General features: G+C 39.7%; 2 protein-coding genes across 3 annotated transcripts; one reads left to right on the forward strand and one right to left on the reverse strand.

Moving 5' to 3' along the window:
- The first annotated feature begins 526 nt into the window (after positions 1-526).
- Positions 527-8,338, forward strand: rps6kb1b (ribosomal protein S6 kinase b, polypeptide 1b). 2 transcript variants are annotated; one of them, XM_079245813.1, is made up of 15 exons: positions 527-680; positions 1,981-2,024; positions 2,115-2,247; positions 2,369-2,437; positions 4,103-4,250; positions 4,982-5,039; positions 5,346-5,446; positions 5,552-5,642; positions 5,759-5,849; positions 5,959-6,066; positions 6,163-6,225; positions 6,507-6,584; positions 6,811-6,918; positions 7,100-7,212; positions 7,318-8,338. In XM_079245813.1, the coding sequence occupies exons 1-15, from the start codon at positions 612-614 to the stop codon at positions 7,550-7,552; spliced, it is 1,509 nt and encodes a 502-aa protein (XP_079101939.1). In that variant the 5' UTR covers positions 527-611; the 3' UTR covers positions 7,553-8,338. The 2 variants fall into 2 exon arrangements, with proteins under 2 accessions (XP_079101939.1, XP_079101940.1); XM_079245814.1 differs by having other exon boundaries at positions 2,127-2,247; positions 7,318-8,337.
- Positions 8,339-10,533: 2,195 nt separating this feature from the next.
- On the reverse strand, positions 10,534-14,350 carry slc33a1 (solute carrier family 33 member 1). Its single transcript, XM_079245909.1, has 8 exons — positions 13,908-14,350; positions 13,636-13,789; positions 13,151-13,346; positions 12,848-13,047; positions 12,535-12,719; positions 12,321-12,438; positions 11,178-11,393; positions 10,534-11,071 (listed from the first exon to the last, which is right to left on the reverse strand). The coding sequence occupies exons 1-8, from the start codon at positions 14,321-14,323 to the stop codon at positions 10,904-10,906; spliced, it is 1,653 nt and encodes a 550-aa protein (XP_079102035.1). The 5' UTR covers positions 14,324-14,350; the 3' UTR covers positions 10,534-10,903.
- Positions 14,351-15,899: the final 1,549 nt, after the last annotated feature.

The raw sequence follows: 15,899 nt of genomic DNA on the forward strand, positions 1-15,899 counted from the left end.
AAAAATTATTTGGAAATTTACAAAGGCTAATTAATCTACTAACATTTATTGACCCATTTTATCCAATATCACATCAAATCACTATGTGTTTGTAGTACAGCACTGTGTGGCTATATAATTACATGTTATTCAATACCCCAGGATTTTTTGTTTGTTTTTTCTTCTGCAAAATTATCGTCACTAAAAAAAATAAAACGTTTCCTCTTCCTACTTCAATGTAATAGTTGTAGCTCATACAGACTACTCGATAAAAAAAAAAATAAAAAAAAATAAAAGGAAACATTCAATTCGTGAAAAGTTTACACATTTTTCTAGTTGGATTTTAATGTCGGACTAAACTTTTAAATTACGTCTAAACGTATTATTTGATAATACGGAGGGGATAAACAGCTATCATACTTGGTGAATTTAGACATTTAAAGTGAAGACAGTTTTTATGACTGTTTCTGTTTACAAGACAATAAAACCGGTTACCGCCCCCTTTGCTGAGCACCGCAGTGCGCATGCTCGGTGTAGTAGCCGGTTATGGCGGCTGAGTGTGTTTGTCCATGAGGTGGGGACGCCTGCTGCCCTAACGCTGTGTGACAGAGCGATCCGAGCGACTCGCTGCCATGGCTGGAGTGTTTGATATTGATTTGGACCAACCGGAGGAAAATATCTCCGATGATGAGAATGAGGAGGTACTTAAACGGAAGCTGTTAAAGAGCTGTCACGGCAGAAACTCTTTACGATAGCTAGCTGTTAGCCTGGTAGCATGTCAGCAACCTCAGCAGGCCTGTAGCCTCCTGCCTGCAGCCAGAGCTGTCGGGCCTTTGCAAACAGGTGCATAGCAAAGGCTCATACCTGACAACTATCATGAGAGAACTGTCACTTGTTCTGTTTCACTTTTACCATCAATATTAGCTATTAGAGTACTGCATGCATCTTTCACGCCATCACGTCAAAAAAAAAAAAACATCGCTGTCATGCTGGAATTGTGCAAGCCACCCTTACTTGGTTCAAAGGTGCTGCAGTGGTAAATGTGGCTTCGTTTGCAACAGTTTATTTTGGCAAGATGTGACAGTGGGATAAAAACTGAGTGACCCTGCGCTTTGGTTCACACTGATATTCCTTCAAATTTCCTAAGAAATTTGGAAACATGATGGAAATATTGTTTTATATGTGCTTATGCACATGTCAAAGTGTGCATAAGTGCAACAAACCCTTCAATACTTGCATCAAGTACAGACTGAATGGAGTTATATCAGCGATGATCAGCACACACAGGGCTGGGTCAGATTAAAATGTAACCAGCTACTAATTGAAGATTACATGGTGGATTGCGCTATTAGTAATGCAATGAAAAATGAAATGAAATGGAAAAATACTTTATAATCAATCAAACAACTAAATAAAATACTTTATAATCAATCAAAGGAGTTGTGGGGGGTCTGATCTGACCTGAATACATTTTGGATTTTTAAAGTTGAAATAGAAAATATTGAACTCACTAAAGTTTGCAGCTACAGATTTTCTTACTTTTTGTTCCATTAACATCTCATTACACTAGCCATTTAATCCAACTGCCCAAACCTGCACACTTTGGTTTTTGGGGCCAAATGTTGTTAAATATGCATTATGATATTTAAATCGTGTGGCCTGGATATCTGTTGCATCACAGCAGCTCTTGTGTGTTGAAACCTCTTTTTCCCTGTTTGAAAATGCACCTTATAAATAGGTGAATGAATTACTTTCAGGATTGTTAATCTTCATTAGGTTTTTCAAGGAGAAATGGACAATAATTGTTTTACAATAATATCCAACAATAGGAAAAAAATACTGTAACTTTAATGTAAAGATGAAATATCAAAACATTTTATAACATTTTTTTTTGTTAAATGTAACAGTCGTAAAAAAAATAATTTGCTGCACATCAGCCAAATAAATTATATAAACAGTTTATGGTTCTCATTGCTGTCTGTTTTCCACTTCCTCCATCAGGCACAGATCAATGATATCATGGATCAGTGCAGTGGATTTGAGTTGTAAGTATTCACACGTCTGCAGTGATGTCTGAGAATTTTAGATTAAAAAGAAAATGCAGAAATGGAGATTTGCCATCATGCTGAAATTAGGTTTCATGGCAGCAACATGGATGACTGTGAGAAGATCGAGATATCTGAGGACAACGTCAATCAGGGGACCGAGAACATCAGGCCGGAGTGCTTTGAGCTGCTGCGGGTCCTGGGAAAGGGCGGTTACGGAAAGGTATGAAGTGCACTGAACACAAACATCCTCCCGTCAACAGACACATGATGGATTATTTTCTTTCTGTAACATTAAACCAATCTATACTTCTCCTAATAAGCAAATCTCTTTCCTCATTCAGGTTTTCCAAGTTCGAAAAGTTGTTGGAGCCGCATCGGGCAAAATATTTGCCATGAAAGTTTTAAAGAAGGTACTTTTTTCTGTGACTAACTTCAGAACGACCACATTGTTAATGTGCTACAGTGATAAACAGATGCCACCAGTGTCATATGAACATGTTGGGTTTTATTACAAATGAAACATGCTGCTTCTGTCTGCAAATGTTGCTTGTCGCAGAAGCCAGTGGTGGGGTAAGATTTTGCTGCTAGTTGGTAGATTGCCTTCTACATTGCTCCGCTGCAGCCTTGGCACTTTAAAACACCGCCTCAGCCCATTAGATTCAGCTTGATGTTGATGGCTGCCTCTGCTTGACTGGCTGACATGACCCAAGTGACATATTAAAGACCTGCTAGATTTCAGTGATTGGTTCTTACTGCTAAGCTTGACAGCAGTATGCACTTAGATTTAGCATGACTTTGATGAAATACCCAGAGTTCATGTTAATGGAGTATTCAGGGCAGGAAATCACTTTAGAGTTGCCCAGAAATATCAGTGACAAAAACAATTCCCATGTCAGTTACATACTCTTAACCACATAGCATAATTGCCTAAGTCATATTTTAGCTAAAATGTGATCTGTCTAACTGTAATCTCTTAATATTGTTGATTGACTGTGAATCTTTACCACTAACACCTTAAAACATGTGTTAGACATTTATGCTATGAGACTACAGAATGAAAATTCTCAAGCAAGGAAATAATTCTTTCTGCAGGACTTTGAGTTGCAGATTTGTTCTAACTTGTTCGACGCTCTGACCATATAGAAATGTACCAGAAAGTATGTGCACTCCCAAAGCTGATTACTATTTAAAACCTGATTTGAAATAACAAGGTTTTCTCATGAGCACATGAAAGTTAGAAAATTGTTTAAATTCAGATTTTTTTTTTTCCGCCAAATTCTGGTTTCTATCTTTAAAACTTGACCCAGTGCAGAAAAATGTTGAAATATTCTCACATCTGTTTTTCAGCCCAAACAATAGCAAATTGTTACAACGAAGAGCTAAAATGCTGTTAGTTGTTACTAAGCCTTTATGCTGCAGTCGTAGTTTATAAATATAGATTTTCTTGCTTTTCATCCTCTTTATGTTTGCCTCTCTGTGCTTCAAATGTTGTAGTGAATAGATCATCATGAATTTGCCGTTCTACAATTCATTATTCAGTGTCAGAAAATTATTCATCCTTAAATGAGAATGTTAGTTCATTGCTCTGTACGTCGGCAGCAAAGGAAGCACAGGCCTCTTGTAGCAAAGAGAATCGTTGGGGAAAAAATGCAGAATCAAACACCATAAATCCTAATTAGCCTGTTGCCACAGCTAGAATCCGTCAGTGCTGAGACAACATTGTTGCTGGCACGCTGCGCTTTAGCTGTCAGACAGAAGTGTTTAGTAAACAGAAGTTAAATCAGAAGCAGAGAAGGAAGGGTGTGAAAATCTGTAGGAAAGGAACATTTTGGCTTTGGATGTAAACTTTTGTGTTACATTTACTTAAGTTAAAAACAAAAGTTTTGCCTTAATCTGCTAACTGTATTAAATAATTGCCGATTTATAGTTAAAGTATTCAACACGTATCTTCCGTAGTTTTCCAGCAGAATTCATTTCACATATTGCACAGTGACACAATTTTTTTTTTTTTTTTGCTAGGTAGCTTGTAGGGCATTGATGTGCCTGAATTAATGCTGACTCCTTTCTGTTATCAGGCTATGATTGTACGCAATGCTAAGGACACAGCCCACACAAAGGCAGAGAGGAACATCCTGGAGGAAGTGAAGCATCCCTTCATTGTGGATCTTATTTATGCCTTCCAGACAGGAGGGAAACTGTATCTCATCTTGGAGTACCTAAGTGGTCAGTGCAATCATAAAACTATATTGCATGTGCGCCTGATACACCACATTGTTCTGCATGCAAAATGCCTGCAAAAGTTACAACAAAATGACTTTTTCTTTCCCAGAGAAGACATTGTTCCTGAGCTAAACACTCTGTTTGAAGTAGAACTTTTTCTTCTCCACTGACAACACATTTAAACGGGATGATCAGCTGCCTGCTCCATTTTTGACTCAACAGCTGGTCAGTCAGAGTAGGCTCAGCCTTTTTAAAGGGACGGGCTTAAAAAGACAGTAGCTAAAATTAAGCGTTTCAGGGAGAAGGTAAGGAGAGGAGCTCCCAAAATCCACAGTATGGGAGAAGTGATGTGAACTTGAAACATTAAATTACTTTAGCATATATGAGTTAGGATGAGTTCTTTAATGTTAATTACACAACCACAGTCATTAAGTTTGATAACACTTGGTTTATATTTCAAAAAGAAGTTTTTCTCTTAAACCCTTGTATCATTATTCACTTAAATGTGAATGTGTATGCAGTCACTCTGTACTTAATTCTTCACACCTCTCTTTGGCCAGCTCTGAAGAAGCATAAGAAGTACATCTTGGTTGACTCATTTTCATTTAAACTCATGTTAAAGTTGCAGCATGTTGATGTGATTTGTAGTGTCAGCTTTCATTATACTGATTACTTTTCCCTAACACCAGCATGATGACTTGATTGTTACCATGAATATGTTTTTACCTGCGCAGGAGGAGAACTTTTTATGCAGCTGGAGAGGGAGGGCATCTTCATGGAAGACACAGCCTGGTGAGCAGTGTTAGTTTGCAACTTTTAAAGTAATAATGCCATCAATTGTGACAGGAAATTACACTGTAAAGTTCTTCTGCCCTAATTTATGCCAAAACATTTCACAAAAGGTCTTTTATACTGTAAAACTGACCTAGTTTTTGTATTACATGAGAAACTGCGGTGAATAAATGTAATGTGTTAAACTGACAGCAAACGTACTGTGATAGTTCTCAATGCATTCATATTAAATTGCTGGATCCTTATGTAGATGCAATGTCATATTTTTTTGGGCATGAAGCTGATTGTTTTCATCTTTTTATCCAGTTTTTACCTGGCAGAGATCTCCATGGCTCTGGGTCACTTGCACCAGAAGGGGATCATCTACAGAGACCTTAAACCTGAAAACATCATGCTCAACAGTCAAGGTGAAAACTGAGAAGATCTGTTTTTATCTCCGACTGTATACGATGAAGGCGTAGGTGTGAGAGTTGTAATAGTTTGTGTTTAAAAATGTTTTATTTTCCTTTCAGGTCATGTGAAACTGACTGACTTTGGTTTGTGCAAAGAATCCATTCACGATGGGACGGTTACGCACACTTTCTGCGGAACCATTGAGTATATGTAAGGAAGGATGTTTGATCTTTTTTCTTTCACATCCCCTGCTTCTGATCTGGTGACACATGCTGTTTCCTCATTCATGTAATTCATTAAATAGCTGTGGGCTTGCTTTGTTCCAGGGCTCCAGAGATCTTGATGAGAAGCGGACATAACAGAGCAGTGGACTGGTGGAGTCTGGGAGCTCTGATGTACGACATGCTCACAGGAGCGGTCAGTTAAAAATTTATGACCTTAAAAAGCTCTCTGCTTCACACTTGATCGTTGTGCTGTTATAATATGTGTCAAAATTATATTATAGTAACCACCCTTCTAATTATAGCCACCCTTCACTGGCGAGAACCGAAAAAAGACAATTGATAAGATCCTGAAATGCAAGCTAAACCTCCCACCTTACCTCACACAAGAAGCCAGAGATCTCCTCAAACGGGTATTTGCTGCTTTTTTTTTTTCCAGAGATTGAATTGCTTATCAGCACATTATATAATGTTTGTATTCTCTTAATGTTTGACTGCTGATTGTACAGTTGCTGAAGAGAAATGCCTCATCGCGACTGGGAGCAGGAGCAGGAGATGCCACAGAAGTGCAGGTGAGAATTAGCAGGAGGCTAAACAACAGATGGGGGGGGCGAACAAGCAAATCACACCAACTCTGCCACTAAACACTGCTGTCATGAAAAAAGCTTAAGTTACAAGCTCAAAATATTTCTTAGATGGTGAAAAATTTGCTGACCCAAATTACATGAGCTGATGCTAAAAAAAAAAATTAAAAAAACCCTCTAAGGGACACATCTGTACTGATACTCGGCTTTTTATCCTGGTGGTAGTCTGCAAGCTGCACTTCTCTCATGTTCTGTTTGGTCTCTGACAGGCCCACCCTTTCTTTCGACTCATCAGTTGGGAAGATTTGTTGGCTCGGAAAGTGGAGCCTCCCTTCAAGCCTATTTTGGTGCGTATAGCCAGGAGCCTTTTGAATTGCACATCATTTGTCGTACTGGATGGGAAATTTGAGAACTGTTCACAAGTAATGCCTCATTAGTGGCTAGAGTTCAGGTTTCAGGAATGGAGCCTGGGTCTCCTTCAGTTTCAGACTGTCTCCTGTTTGTTTTGTCAGTCGAGGTATCTGCTCATGTTCTGCTCATATTCCTTTATCTGTTTTTCTTCTGTTTTTGTAGCAATCAGCAGATGATGTGAGTCAGTTTGATTCAAAGTTCACCAGTCAGACACCAGTCGACAGCCCGGATGACTCGACCCTCAGCGAGAGCGCTAACCAAGCCTTCTTGGTAATGTCTCGCCGTGTCTTCCTCAGTTTTTGTTGTTTGTTGATTGTTCCATCCCTCTGATGCCAGAAGGAAATGAACTGTTGTTAATGCAGAGCAGCTTTAAGATCAGCTGACAGTCATGGTCAGAAACAATGTTTGATTATAAGTATCAGATGCAGTTTTTTTTTTCCATTTCCCTCAGGGATTCACATATGTTGCTCCATCAGTGCTGGAAAACATCAAAGAGAGATTTTCATATGAGCCTAAAATCCGCTCACCTCGACGTATCACAGGGAGCCCAAGAACAGCTCTCAGGTATGTCAGCCAGTTTGCAGCTGGCATTTCAGAAACATGATGTTCTGGATCACAGTGCCTTTCAGTATGACACATGCCGTTCCTCTCTCTGCTATGTCCTCTCAGCCCTGGCTGGGCTCGTAGCCCTCTGCTCCCCGGCGCAGGACCGAGTGTCCTCCAGTCTCCTCAGGACCAGGCAATGGAAGTGTCCGTTCCAGAGCAGATGGATGTCACAAGCAGCTCTGAGGCCTCAGCACCTCTACCCATCCGTCAGCCTGCCGGGATCAACCTTTCTCAGATGAAGCAGCAGACCTACCCTGTCGTGGCCAAACGGCCTGAGCATCTACGTATGAACCTATGACCCATGACTGGTTTTTTTTTTTTTGTTTTTTTTCTTTGATACTTTTTAAAAACAAAGAAAAAAACAACAACATATGGATGCTAGTGACAATGAAAATCCAAAATTGCACATCTGCACATTTATACGGTCATAACATGGGACTTTGTGCGTGCATCTGGGACTCGGGCGTGCTACAATTAACTGCTACCAAGGACATCACTGCCTGACCACTTCTCAGACCCTATCAGGTCTGTTGAGACCTGGAAAACAAAGGCAATCATCACACCGTATGCTTGCACCAGAAAGTAGTGAGTCTGGGTGTGCCAGATGTCCAAAGTGGCTTGTGCTGAACGCCAGTGAGGACATTTTGTTAAAGATTCTTCTTTGATTATAAAAAGCTCTCTGGCTCTGAAAGAAGTGAAAAGGATTAATAAGGATTAGTTTTAAAAAGTGAAAGACATGATTGCCGGGCAGATAAACAGAGGCTCTGTTGTTGCTGAGTATACCTTTATCTTTTACAAAGTCTTACAAAGCGGATGTGTTAACTCTGGTATACATCAGCTATGAATTAAATTTGAAAAAGTTAGTCGGGTCTTTCCATTTTTTCAGCATCGGTGTCGGCTGTTTATTTGATGTGGGATCCATACAGTAGAGTAAACGGTATACAATGAGATGCTTCACTGGAGCATAATTCAGCTTGATGTAACAAAAGCTTTGCTCACTTTCCAATCACTACCCGAAACAAACTGATTTCAGTGCTGCTTGTTACAGTCATCTGGCTTTCCAGGAAACACTGGTCCTCAGCACTTATCAGGACATCAGACCATCGACTGATCTGTGGAGAGGAGTCATGTGCCGAGACTAGCCACAGGTGATCTGCAGATGTGGGTTTAATGCCCCAAAGCAGGGATCTCCAAGCCTGGTCCTCAAGGACCGATTTCCTGCATGTTTTCCGAGTGTCCCTGCTGGAACACTAACACTCCTGTTTCAGACTCAGACAAGCTCTGCACAAATCTGCTAAATACACATAGATTAGAATCAGGTGTGTTGCAGCAGGGACACCTGGAAAACCTGCAGGACACCAGGGTTGGGATCCCTGCTCCAAAGAATGAGCATTTCAGCCTTCTGTGTCCGAATTAACTTGTTCAGGAGGAAAACTTTAGAACTCTAGAAATGCAAAGAAAAATAAGATAAAGTGTTTTTTTTTTTTTTTATTTTGTGCATAAATCTTTTCAAGGAAAAACAACCGGGTTCCTCTAGTGCATATGCTTTTAATTACAAACATTTCAGATCTCAGTATTTCATCACATCACACTGTACTCTTATGGAGTTACAAACGATATGTGCAAATTTAAAAAAAAAAGAAAAGTAAAAATATTTAAAAAATCATGAGGATTACAAGTAATTGTAACTTGCTGGAGCTTGCTTCACCACTACAGTAAATAATTCAAATGCAAACTATTGTAATGTTTGATAAAGAAATCAACAAAGGCAGTAATGAAAAAAGTCTAATGAAAAGAGGTTTTGGCAGTTTTGCCACAAAACATGAAAGGCCCCGTTGACAGGACGTAGGAGAAGTTCAATTCTACAGTCTGAAGGAAACTGGTATCTGAAAGAAGAATCAGTGGTAAGAAACAAATCAAACGTTTGACCTTTCCCTGTGTGAGCAATCAGAATGAGATCTTAACCAACGACGGTAATGATTGTACACTTGACAGAGCAGCAGTATTTGGTGGAAAATACAATAACATTTAGTTCAATGCACCGCAGGAAAACACCAGTGAAGCGTGTGTGTGTCAGTCAGCTCTCCAAGGATGCTGGCCTGGGATATGAATAATTTTCTTGGCTATAGATTCTGTATTACTCGCAGTAAGCGATGAAACTCAGGAGCCACCTGCCAGTTATGTTTTTAAAAAAAAAAAAAAAAAAAGCACAAAAGTGTGAAATAAATCTAGTCTAGCAATCCTGGTAAATATCAAGCAATGCAACTCATTACAGCCACAGCTGCCTATTTTTCCCAGATAGCTGGTGTTGATTCATAAATTTGGAATCTGCAAAGGCATCCTGGAGCGACACTGAAACTTCAGACTACATGAATGTTAAAGTCACCCTGTATTTATGAGCTGCAATATGTATTACTATCTAATATGTCAAGCTATAATGTATTCACAAGGGAATAATGCCAAATTGACAAAGTGAAGAAAAGAAAAATCTACCCAATAAGCAAGTTGGAAAGTATGACGACCCATAATGCATTAAAAACCAAGTTTTTAAATTGGTCCTAGAGAGAGAAAAAAAAAAGAAACGGATCTGACTGCTGCAGCAAAGTAACATTTCAAGCATATTCATTCATTTAGCCGTTGATGACAGACTTTATATTAAGCGTAAATCTAATTCTTTATAGGGAATGAACACATCAGATTCACAGAGGGAAGTAATTGGGATAAAAGCTACTGTGCTGTTTTCTGTCATCAATTAGAGATAAAAAAACTGTACACATGTATCAATATTATTACATTATTGGCCTACAGCAATGTTTCCAACCATTATCCCTACAGCTCAGGATAGACATGGGCATTCAGTTGTTTTTCAATCAACTATGGAAAAACAAAAAAAGGCACAATCAACTCTGCATTTGAATAATAACTTCTTTAAAAAAAAAAAAAAAAAAAAAAAAAAAAGAGGCTCCAGCTACATTAATGAAAGACTTCCTTCACACTGGCTTTACCTCAGCTGAATGATGAATTTGAACTGCATTAGATCCGACATCAACAAGGAATCATACTTGTGCAAACTGTCTGGTTTCCTGCTTTTGTTTGATATACCAGAACTTCTCGTTTAGGTTAATAATTACGTCACATGAAAGCTTTAAGTGCTGAGTTGACAAAAACTACTTTGCACGACTTTTTTCTTTAAACATATTACAATTTTAAATATGAAGAAGCTATGTCTGCAGTATTACTTGCTAATCCAAGCAAGCCAAATGAATTGAGCTTCTTCCTGGACCCAGTTTTGGTTTGGTTGAGCTTTTTCAAGCAACCAAATATGTATATAAAAAAAAAAAAAAAAAAAAAAATCAGTTTTTCAGTAGGACACCAATCACTTTAAATCATTACAAGAGCAACAACCTCTACTTCTAAAGGGAACAAAGTTGGCTTTCTTCATGTGTGCGCACATTAAAGTGACATGTTTGAAGGTAAATATCTTGAGTTTAGCAGCTTAAGCAGCATCAGAGGAACGAGACCAGAGAGATGAAGACGAAATTGCAGAAAGTCCAGCAACTGGCTTTTTTTTTTTTTTTTGGAGCAGACTATGCAGGTGTAGCACACTGCCAAGTGTCTGTAGTACATATTATAGTGATGTGAAGTGAGGTCACTGGTTCACTCTGCATCTCCACGCCGCAGGGCTTCGGTCCTGCAACTGCGTCATTTTCTTGCCTAACCACACCCACCAGATCAAACCAATCACAACGCACACCCCAGATTCCACGTAGTAGCCGTCCAGGGTTGTCACACAGGTGCCGCCTTCCTTCACACACAGCTGGAGGTGGGAACATAAACCAAAGGTAAGTTTTTTTTTTGTTTTTTTTTTTTTACTAAGGTTCAGGAGGTACATATTAAGTTCCACCCGCTCCTTTATCACTTACCCCTGCCTCGATTGAAGAGCCACAGCTCTGTCCGGCAGCTCCATGGCATTCCTTAGAGGTCAGAGGGTCAACCATCCACAGTGCCAGTGTGGAGGGCCAGTTTCCTCCAAGGTTAGTGACTGTATTCAGCAGAGTCATGTAGGTTCCGCCTATGAGAGGGTCACTCACTTTGGCATGGAAGGCCATGCAGGCCACATACATGCTGTAGAGCGCCACCTGGAGACAAAGGACAGGACGGTAACAGCGATGCACAAAGACTGCTCTACTCCAAAGTTTAATTTTTTCATCTTTGTATTAACAGGAGTCCATTTGATGCTTATTTTATGGTTTAGAATTTGATTTAACATTAAAAATAGCAAAAACACTTTTTTTTTTTTCTATTTTCCTCTGTCGGCCCACGTCACCTCTGAAATGCTCCGTTTTAGCTTTTTTGTGTCTGACGCAACAACAAAAAGGCCTTTTGTGATCTTAAACTCTGTTAAGCTGGTGTCCAGACTGTTCACTCATTCTGTTTGAGAAAATGCCAAACTAACCACTAGGTAAGTATTACACAAATGTATCAAGTGTAGACTAGTGAAGCAAGCAAAAGCCTGGATCACAAACAAGACTGTCAGGCAGCTCGGCAGTCCACTGTGGCGCTGTATAACTTATCTGATGTGGATTTTTTTTTTTTTTTTTTTTTTTTAAACTCTGTAGACATTTTACTTACAAGTACAAAAAGTTTATAACACCAAAACAAAAAAAAATTATTTGGGCTTCTAAACTAACTTTTTATTGTTGATATCAATTTTAAATTTCAAATCAAACATCAAATATTCCTACACTTAGATACATAAACATAAGAAAATGGAAAACATAATATCCAAATTCTGTCTTTTTGCACAGTAAGATTAAAACAAACAAAAAAATCCCTCAATGCATTAAGACGTTTAAGCCTCATATTTCCAAATGAGATGTGAGCAAATACCTAAACAAACCCCTGTTTGTCATCTCGTCTGTCTCAGACAGCTTTATTCGTTTTTCACACAGCATAGGAAGTCATCAGTCTGGTGGTTATGTTGTTACAAGCCTATCATTGGGAACTGAAAGGGGAAACATTTGTATTTATAATGAGCTGAGAAAACATGGAAAGAAATGCCAAACCTGATGCAATGCATAGCTGAGGAGCACTATGGCATAGTAGTAAACTGGGAATCCTCCTTCTTGTTTAAGACTGGGGGTCCACCATACCAGTAGAGCATACTCAAGGCCTATAAGCAACCTACAAAATACCAAAAAAAAAAAAAAGCCTTGTCAGACTATAGTTTCCCAGGTATTTACACTGTGTGGATGGATTTGTCTGTGGACGTGTTCCAACCTGAAAGGGAATGCTTTGCAGAAGATGTCTAGAGGGCGGGGCCCTGCAGTATATTTGCTAATGACCACTGGGAGAAGGATCTGAAGAGGGACCATGGGCACTGCCAGCAATGCCAACTGCTCCTTGGGAACTCCGGCCTCCACCAGCTTCAGACCTGTGACTGCATCTGCTGCAGAGAAACCAATCTGAAACGCAAAGAAGACCTAAGCTGATGCGTTTTCAGTTTGGTTGTCCACCTTTGACAGAAAAAGGCAACATCTTTAAAGTTATAGTTCCAAAGTGAAACCATACACATCAAATACTAGATATGTACTTTGGCTGTGAGAAGCAGAACACAAAAGGTGAAGACTGTGGGCATCTTGACAATAGAAAACAGCAACTTGTAGGTTTCCATGACTCCCTGTGTCTCTTCAGGAACTCTTCTCCTCCCTCTGCCATGTTCATTTTCCCTTTTAAAGATGGCTACTAGAGTGGTGGATACCAAGAACATCATGCCCCAAAAAAACAAGAAATCTGGAGAAGAGAAACAATAAAAGAGCTAATGTCACATTTTTCCTTGCTGGTTATAAACATATAAGACCACCACAAAATTTGCAAGGGCATGGATTACAAATACCTGGCAATGTCACAATACCCGAGTCTCTGGGCTCTGTTCTGAGGTATTTGTTACAAAAATCAGCTGACTCCAGAGCAAGAAAAAGCACATTCCCCAGGAAGTATCCTGCTGTTTGGCCAACAGAGTTGCAAGTAGAAGCATAGCCCACATTTTCTCTGGATAACATGGTCAAGGCCCAGCCATCCACAGCTATGTCCTTACACAGAGAGGGTACAAATAGAATATTAGTGTGATTGTCTACTTCAGGGGTGTCCAAAGTCAGCCATCGAGGAACGCTGATCTGCAGGTTTTCGATGTATCCCTGGCTTCCATTAAATGGATCCAACAGCAAATGAAGTTCTGCACAATGAGTGATTAGTTTGAGTCAGGTGTGTTGGAACATGGATACATAGAAAACCTGCAGGATTGTGCCCCTCAAGGACCAGAGCTGGGCACCCCGGTCTACTTGATAATGTACTTGAACATCTGTGGATATATATGACTACCTGTGTGGCTGCCAGAAAGGCAAGCATGAAGAAGACTGCAGTGAGCGTCACCACATCTGCTCCTCCCTCACTCTGCAGCAGCGAATCGACCTTTGCAGAAAGGTATAGCATGAAAAGACCCAGCAGATACTGTGTGGGCACCAGCCATGACTTTCTGCAGAAACAGGTTAAAAGACATGCAATTAGGAAAAGGATTCACAGTGTGTAGAGAAAGATAGAGAGTTAGAAGGGGTGAATATATTCGTATAAATGGAAATCACTTCCTTTCTTACCTCCTTCCAAACCTGCTGAAATACAGGGCGTCCACAAGTGGTGCCCAGAAAAGCTTCAGACTAAACGGCCAGAAGACAAAGCTGAAAAAAGCTTGGTCTTTGTAGCTGACATTTTTACTCTGCAAGATCAGGGGGATGCTGCCAGCCAGTCCAAGAGGAATCCCCTGCAGCACATAGAGGAACAGAAGAAGCGACACATTCCCGAGCTCACCCCGTATCCCAGGCCGAACTCTGTAATGCCTCCTGTCCTCAGAGTCTGACCCCCTGATCAGACCCTCTCCCTCCTCTTCTATTTCCGGCTCAGAGGAGCTCATCTCTCCTCTGTCCATGTTCCTTGTGTGATCAGGTTGGACGGTGACGCCTGCTAGCTTTCTCTGCCGTCCGTTCTTGTGAGTGGTCAAATTTGAGGGCTCCATGATGGAGCAATGGGCATCAAACCTGCTGTGCCCTCAGCAAATCTGCAGGGAGACGAGATGCACAAATATAAAACAACCTAACAGATTATTTATTAAGTTGATAACTTTGAATCTACGATGAGAGATCTTTACTCTCAAGTGGGAATAAAATGTGAACTTTGACCTGCACGCTTTGTCTTTCTTAATATGAACTTTGTGAGCTGTTTAGAATCAATATATTAGGGCCAATCATGTTGTAGGACAAGGGGAAAAAACTGATAAAGAAAGACTTTAAATCCACTGATGGTGTAAAGTATGTTCGTTGGTCTCTCATTGAGAATTAAACAGAAATTTAAAACCATGATAAAAGTTTACAGCTGTCAACAATTATTAAGCGGTACGAATATTAACATAATAAAACAAGCTATAAAATACACATAAAATAACAAAGCAGCTTTCTAATGTTGATCATCTCGGAGACATGCAAAGGACAAACACAGAAAGAAAAGGGAAAAAGAAAAGCTGTGTAGATGGATTCATGCATACCTGGTGATGACAGCATGCTAAATCAAAAGGCAAAACAAAACCCGCTTAATCACTTTGCCAATTCACAGCCAATTTAAAAGATCATTAAATTAAAAGTCTGCAGCATTTCAAGAGAAAAAGGAAATAAAACCCAGTAAAAATCCACTACCGTTTAGTAAAACACAGCTTGCATCGACGGACATCAACATAAGAGAGTCAGGAAATGCGCCGTGTGCACCATGTAAATGTGTCCGTCTCCTTCAGCTGACGTGTCTAAGCATAACTGCAAGGTGTTCCGCTTCAAAGTGCATGTAAAAAAATAATTTTAAACTGAATAATTTTCACTATTAAACATGTATTAACAACTCGAAGAACATGTCTAAAATGTCACTGTCAGAATTTAAAGATTACTGCATCGATATACACACTGATAACTGGTTCAAATAAATAATACCAAAGCATGAACTTTGGGGGGGGGGGGGGGGGGGGTTAAAGTTTTCATGCAGTGTTTTTAAATCAAAGATCATTTGGAGTCATACTGCATAAAATAAAGACTTAGTAAAATAATAAATTCCTATTTTGATATAGAAAAAATAATAATTAAAGGCTGCGCTTATCTACAAAAAAAAAAAAAAAAAAAAAAATCAAAAATCAAATTAAATCATCATTAAGAAGACCTTTTTTTCTATTTAAAATATCAGGGTCTATCACATCGGTGATAGACCCTGATATTTTAAATAGAAAAAATATCAGTGATGGACTGGCGACCTGCCCAGGGTTTACCCTGCCTTTTGCCTAATGATTGCTGGTATTGCTCCTGCTTCCCCAGGAGCTTTAATTGGACTGAATGAATGAATGAATGAATGAATGAATGAATGAATGTGGATAATGAAGTGTAATAATGCATATATGTGCACTGAAACATTGATTTTGTCATAAGCAATCCAAAAGCATTAAACCATGGGACCCTGGGTCCTGCACTGCTTGGCCAGTGCCAGCTGGGTCCAGCGGCCTTAGTCCTTAGTCCCATGGAGGCCTGTTCTCTGCAGCTGTAGCTCGGGCCCTCCTCTAC

This window comes from Telmatherina bonti (assembly GCF_933228915.1).
Source record: "Telmatherina bonti genome assembly, chromosome: 9".
Classification (NCBI taxonomy): domain Eukaryota; kingdom Metazoa; phylum Chordata; class Actinopteri; order Atheriniformes; family Telmatherinidae; genus Telmatherina; species Telmatherina bonti.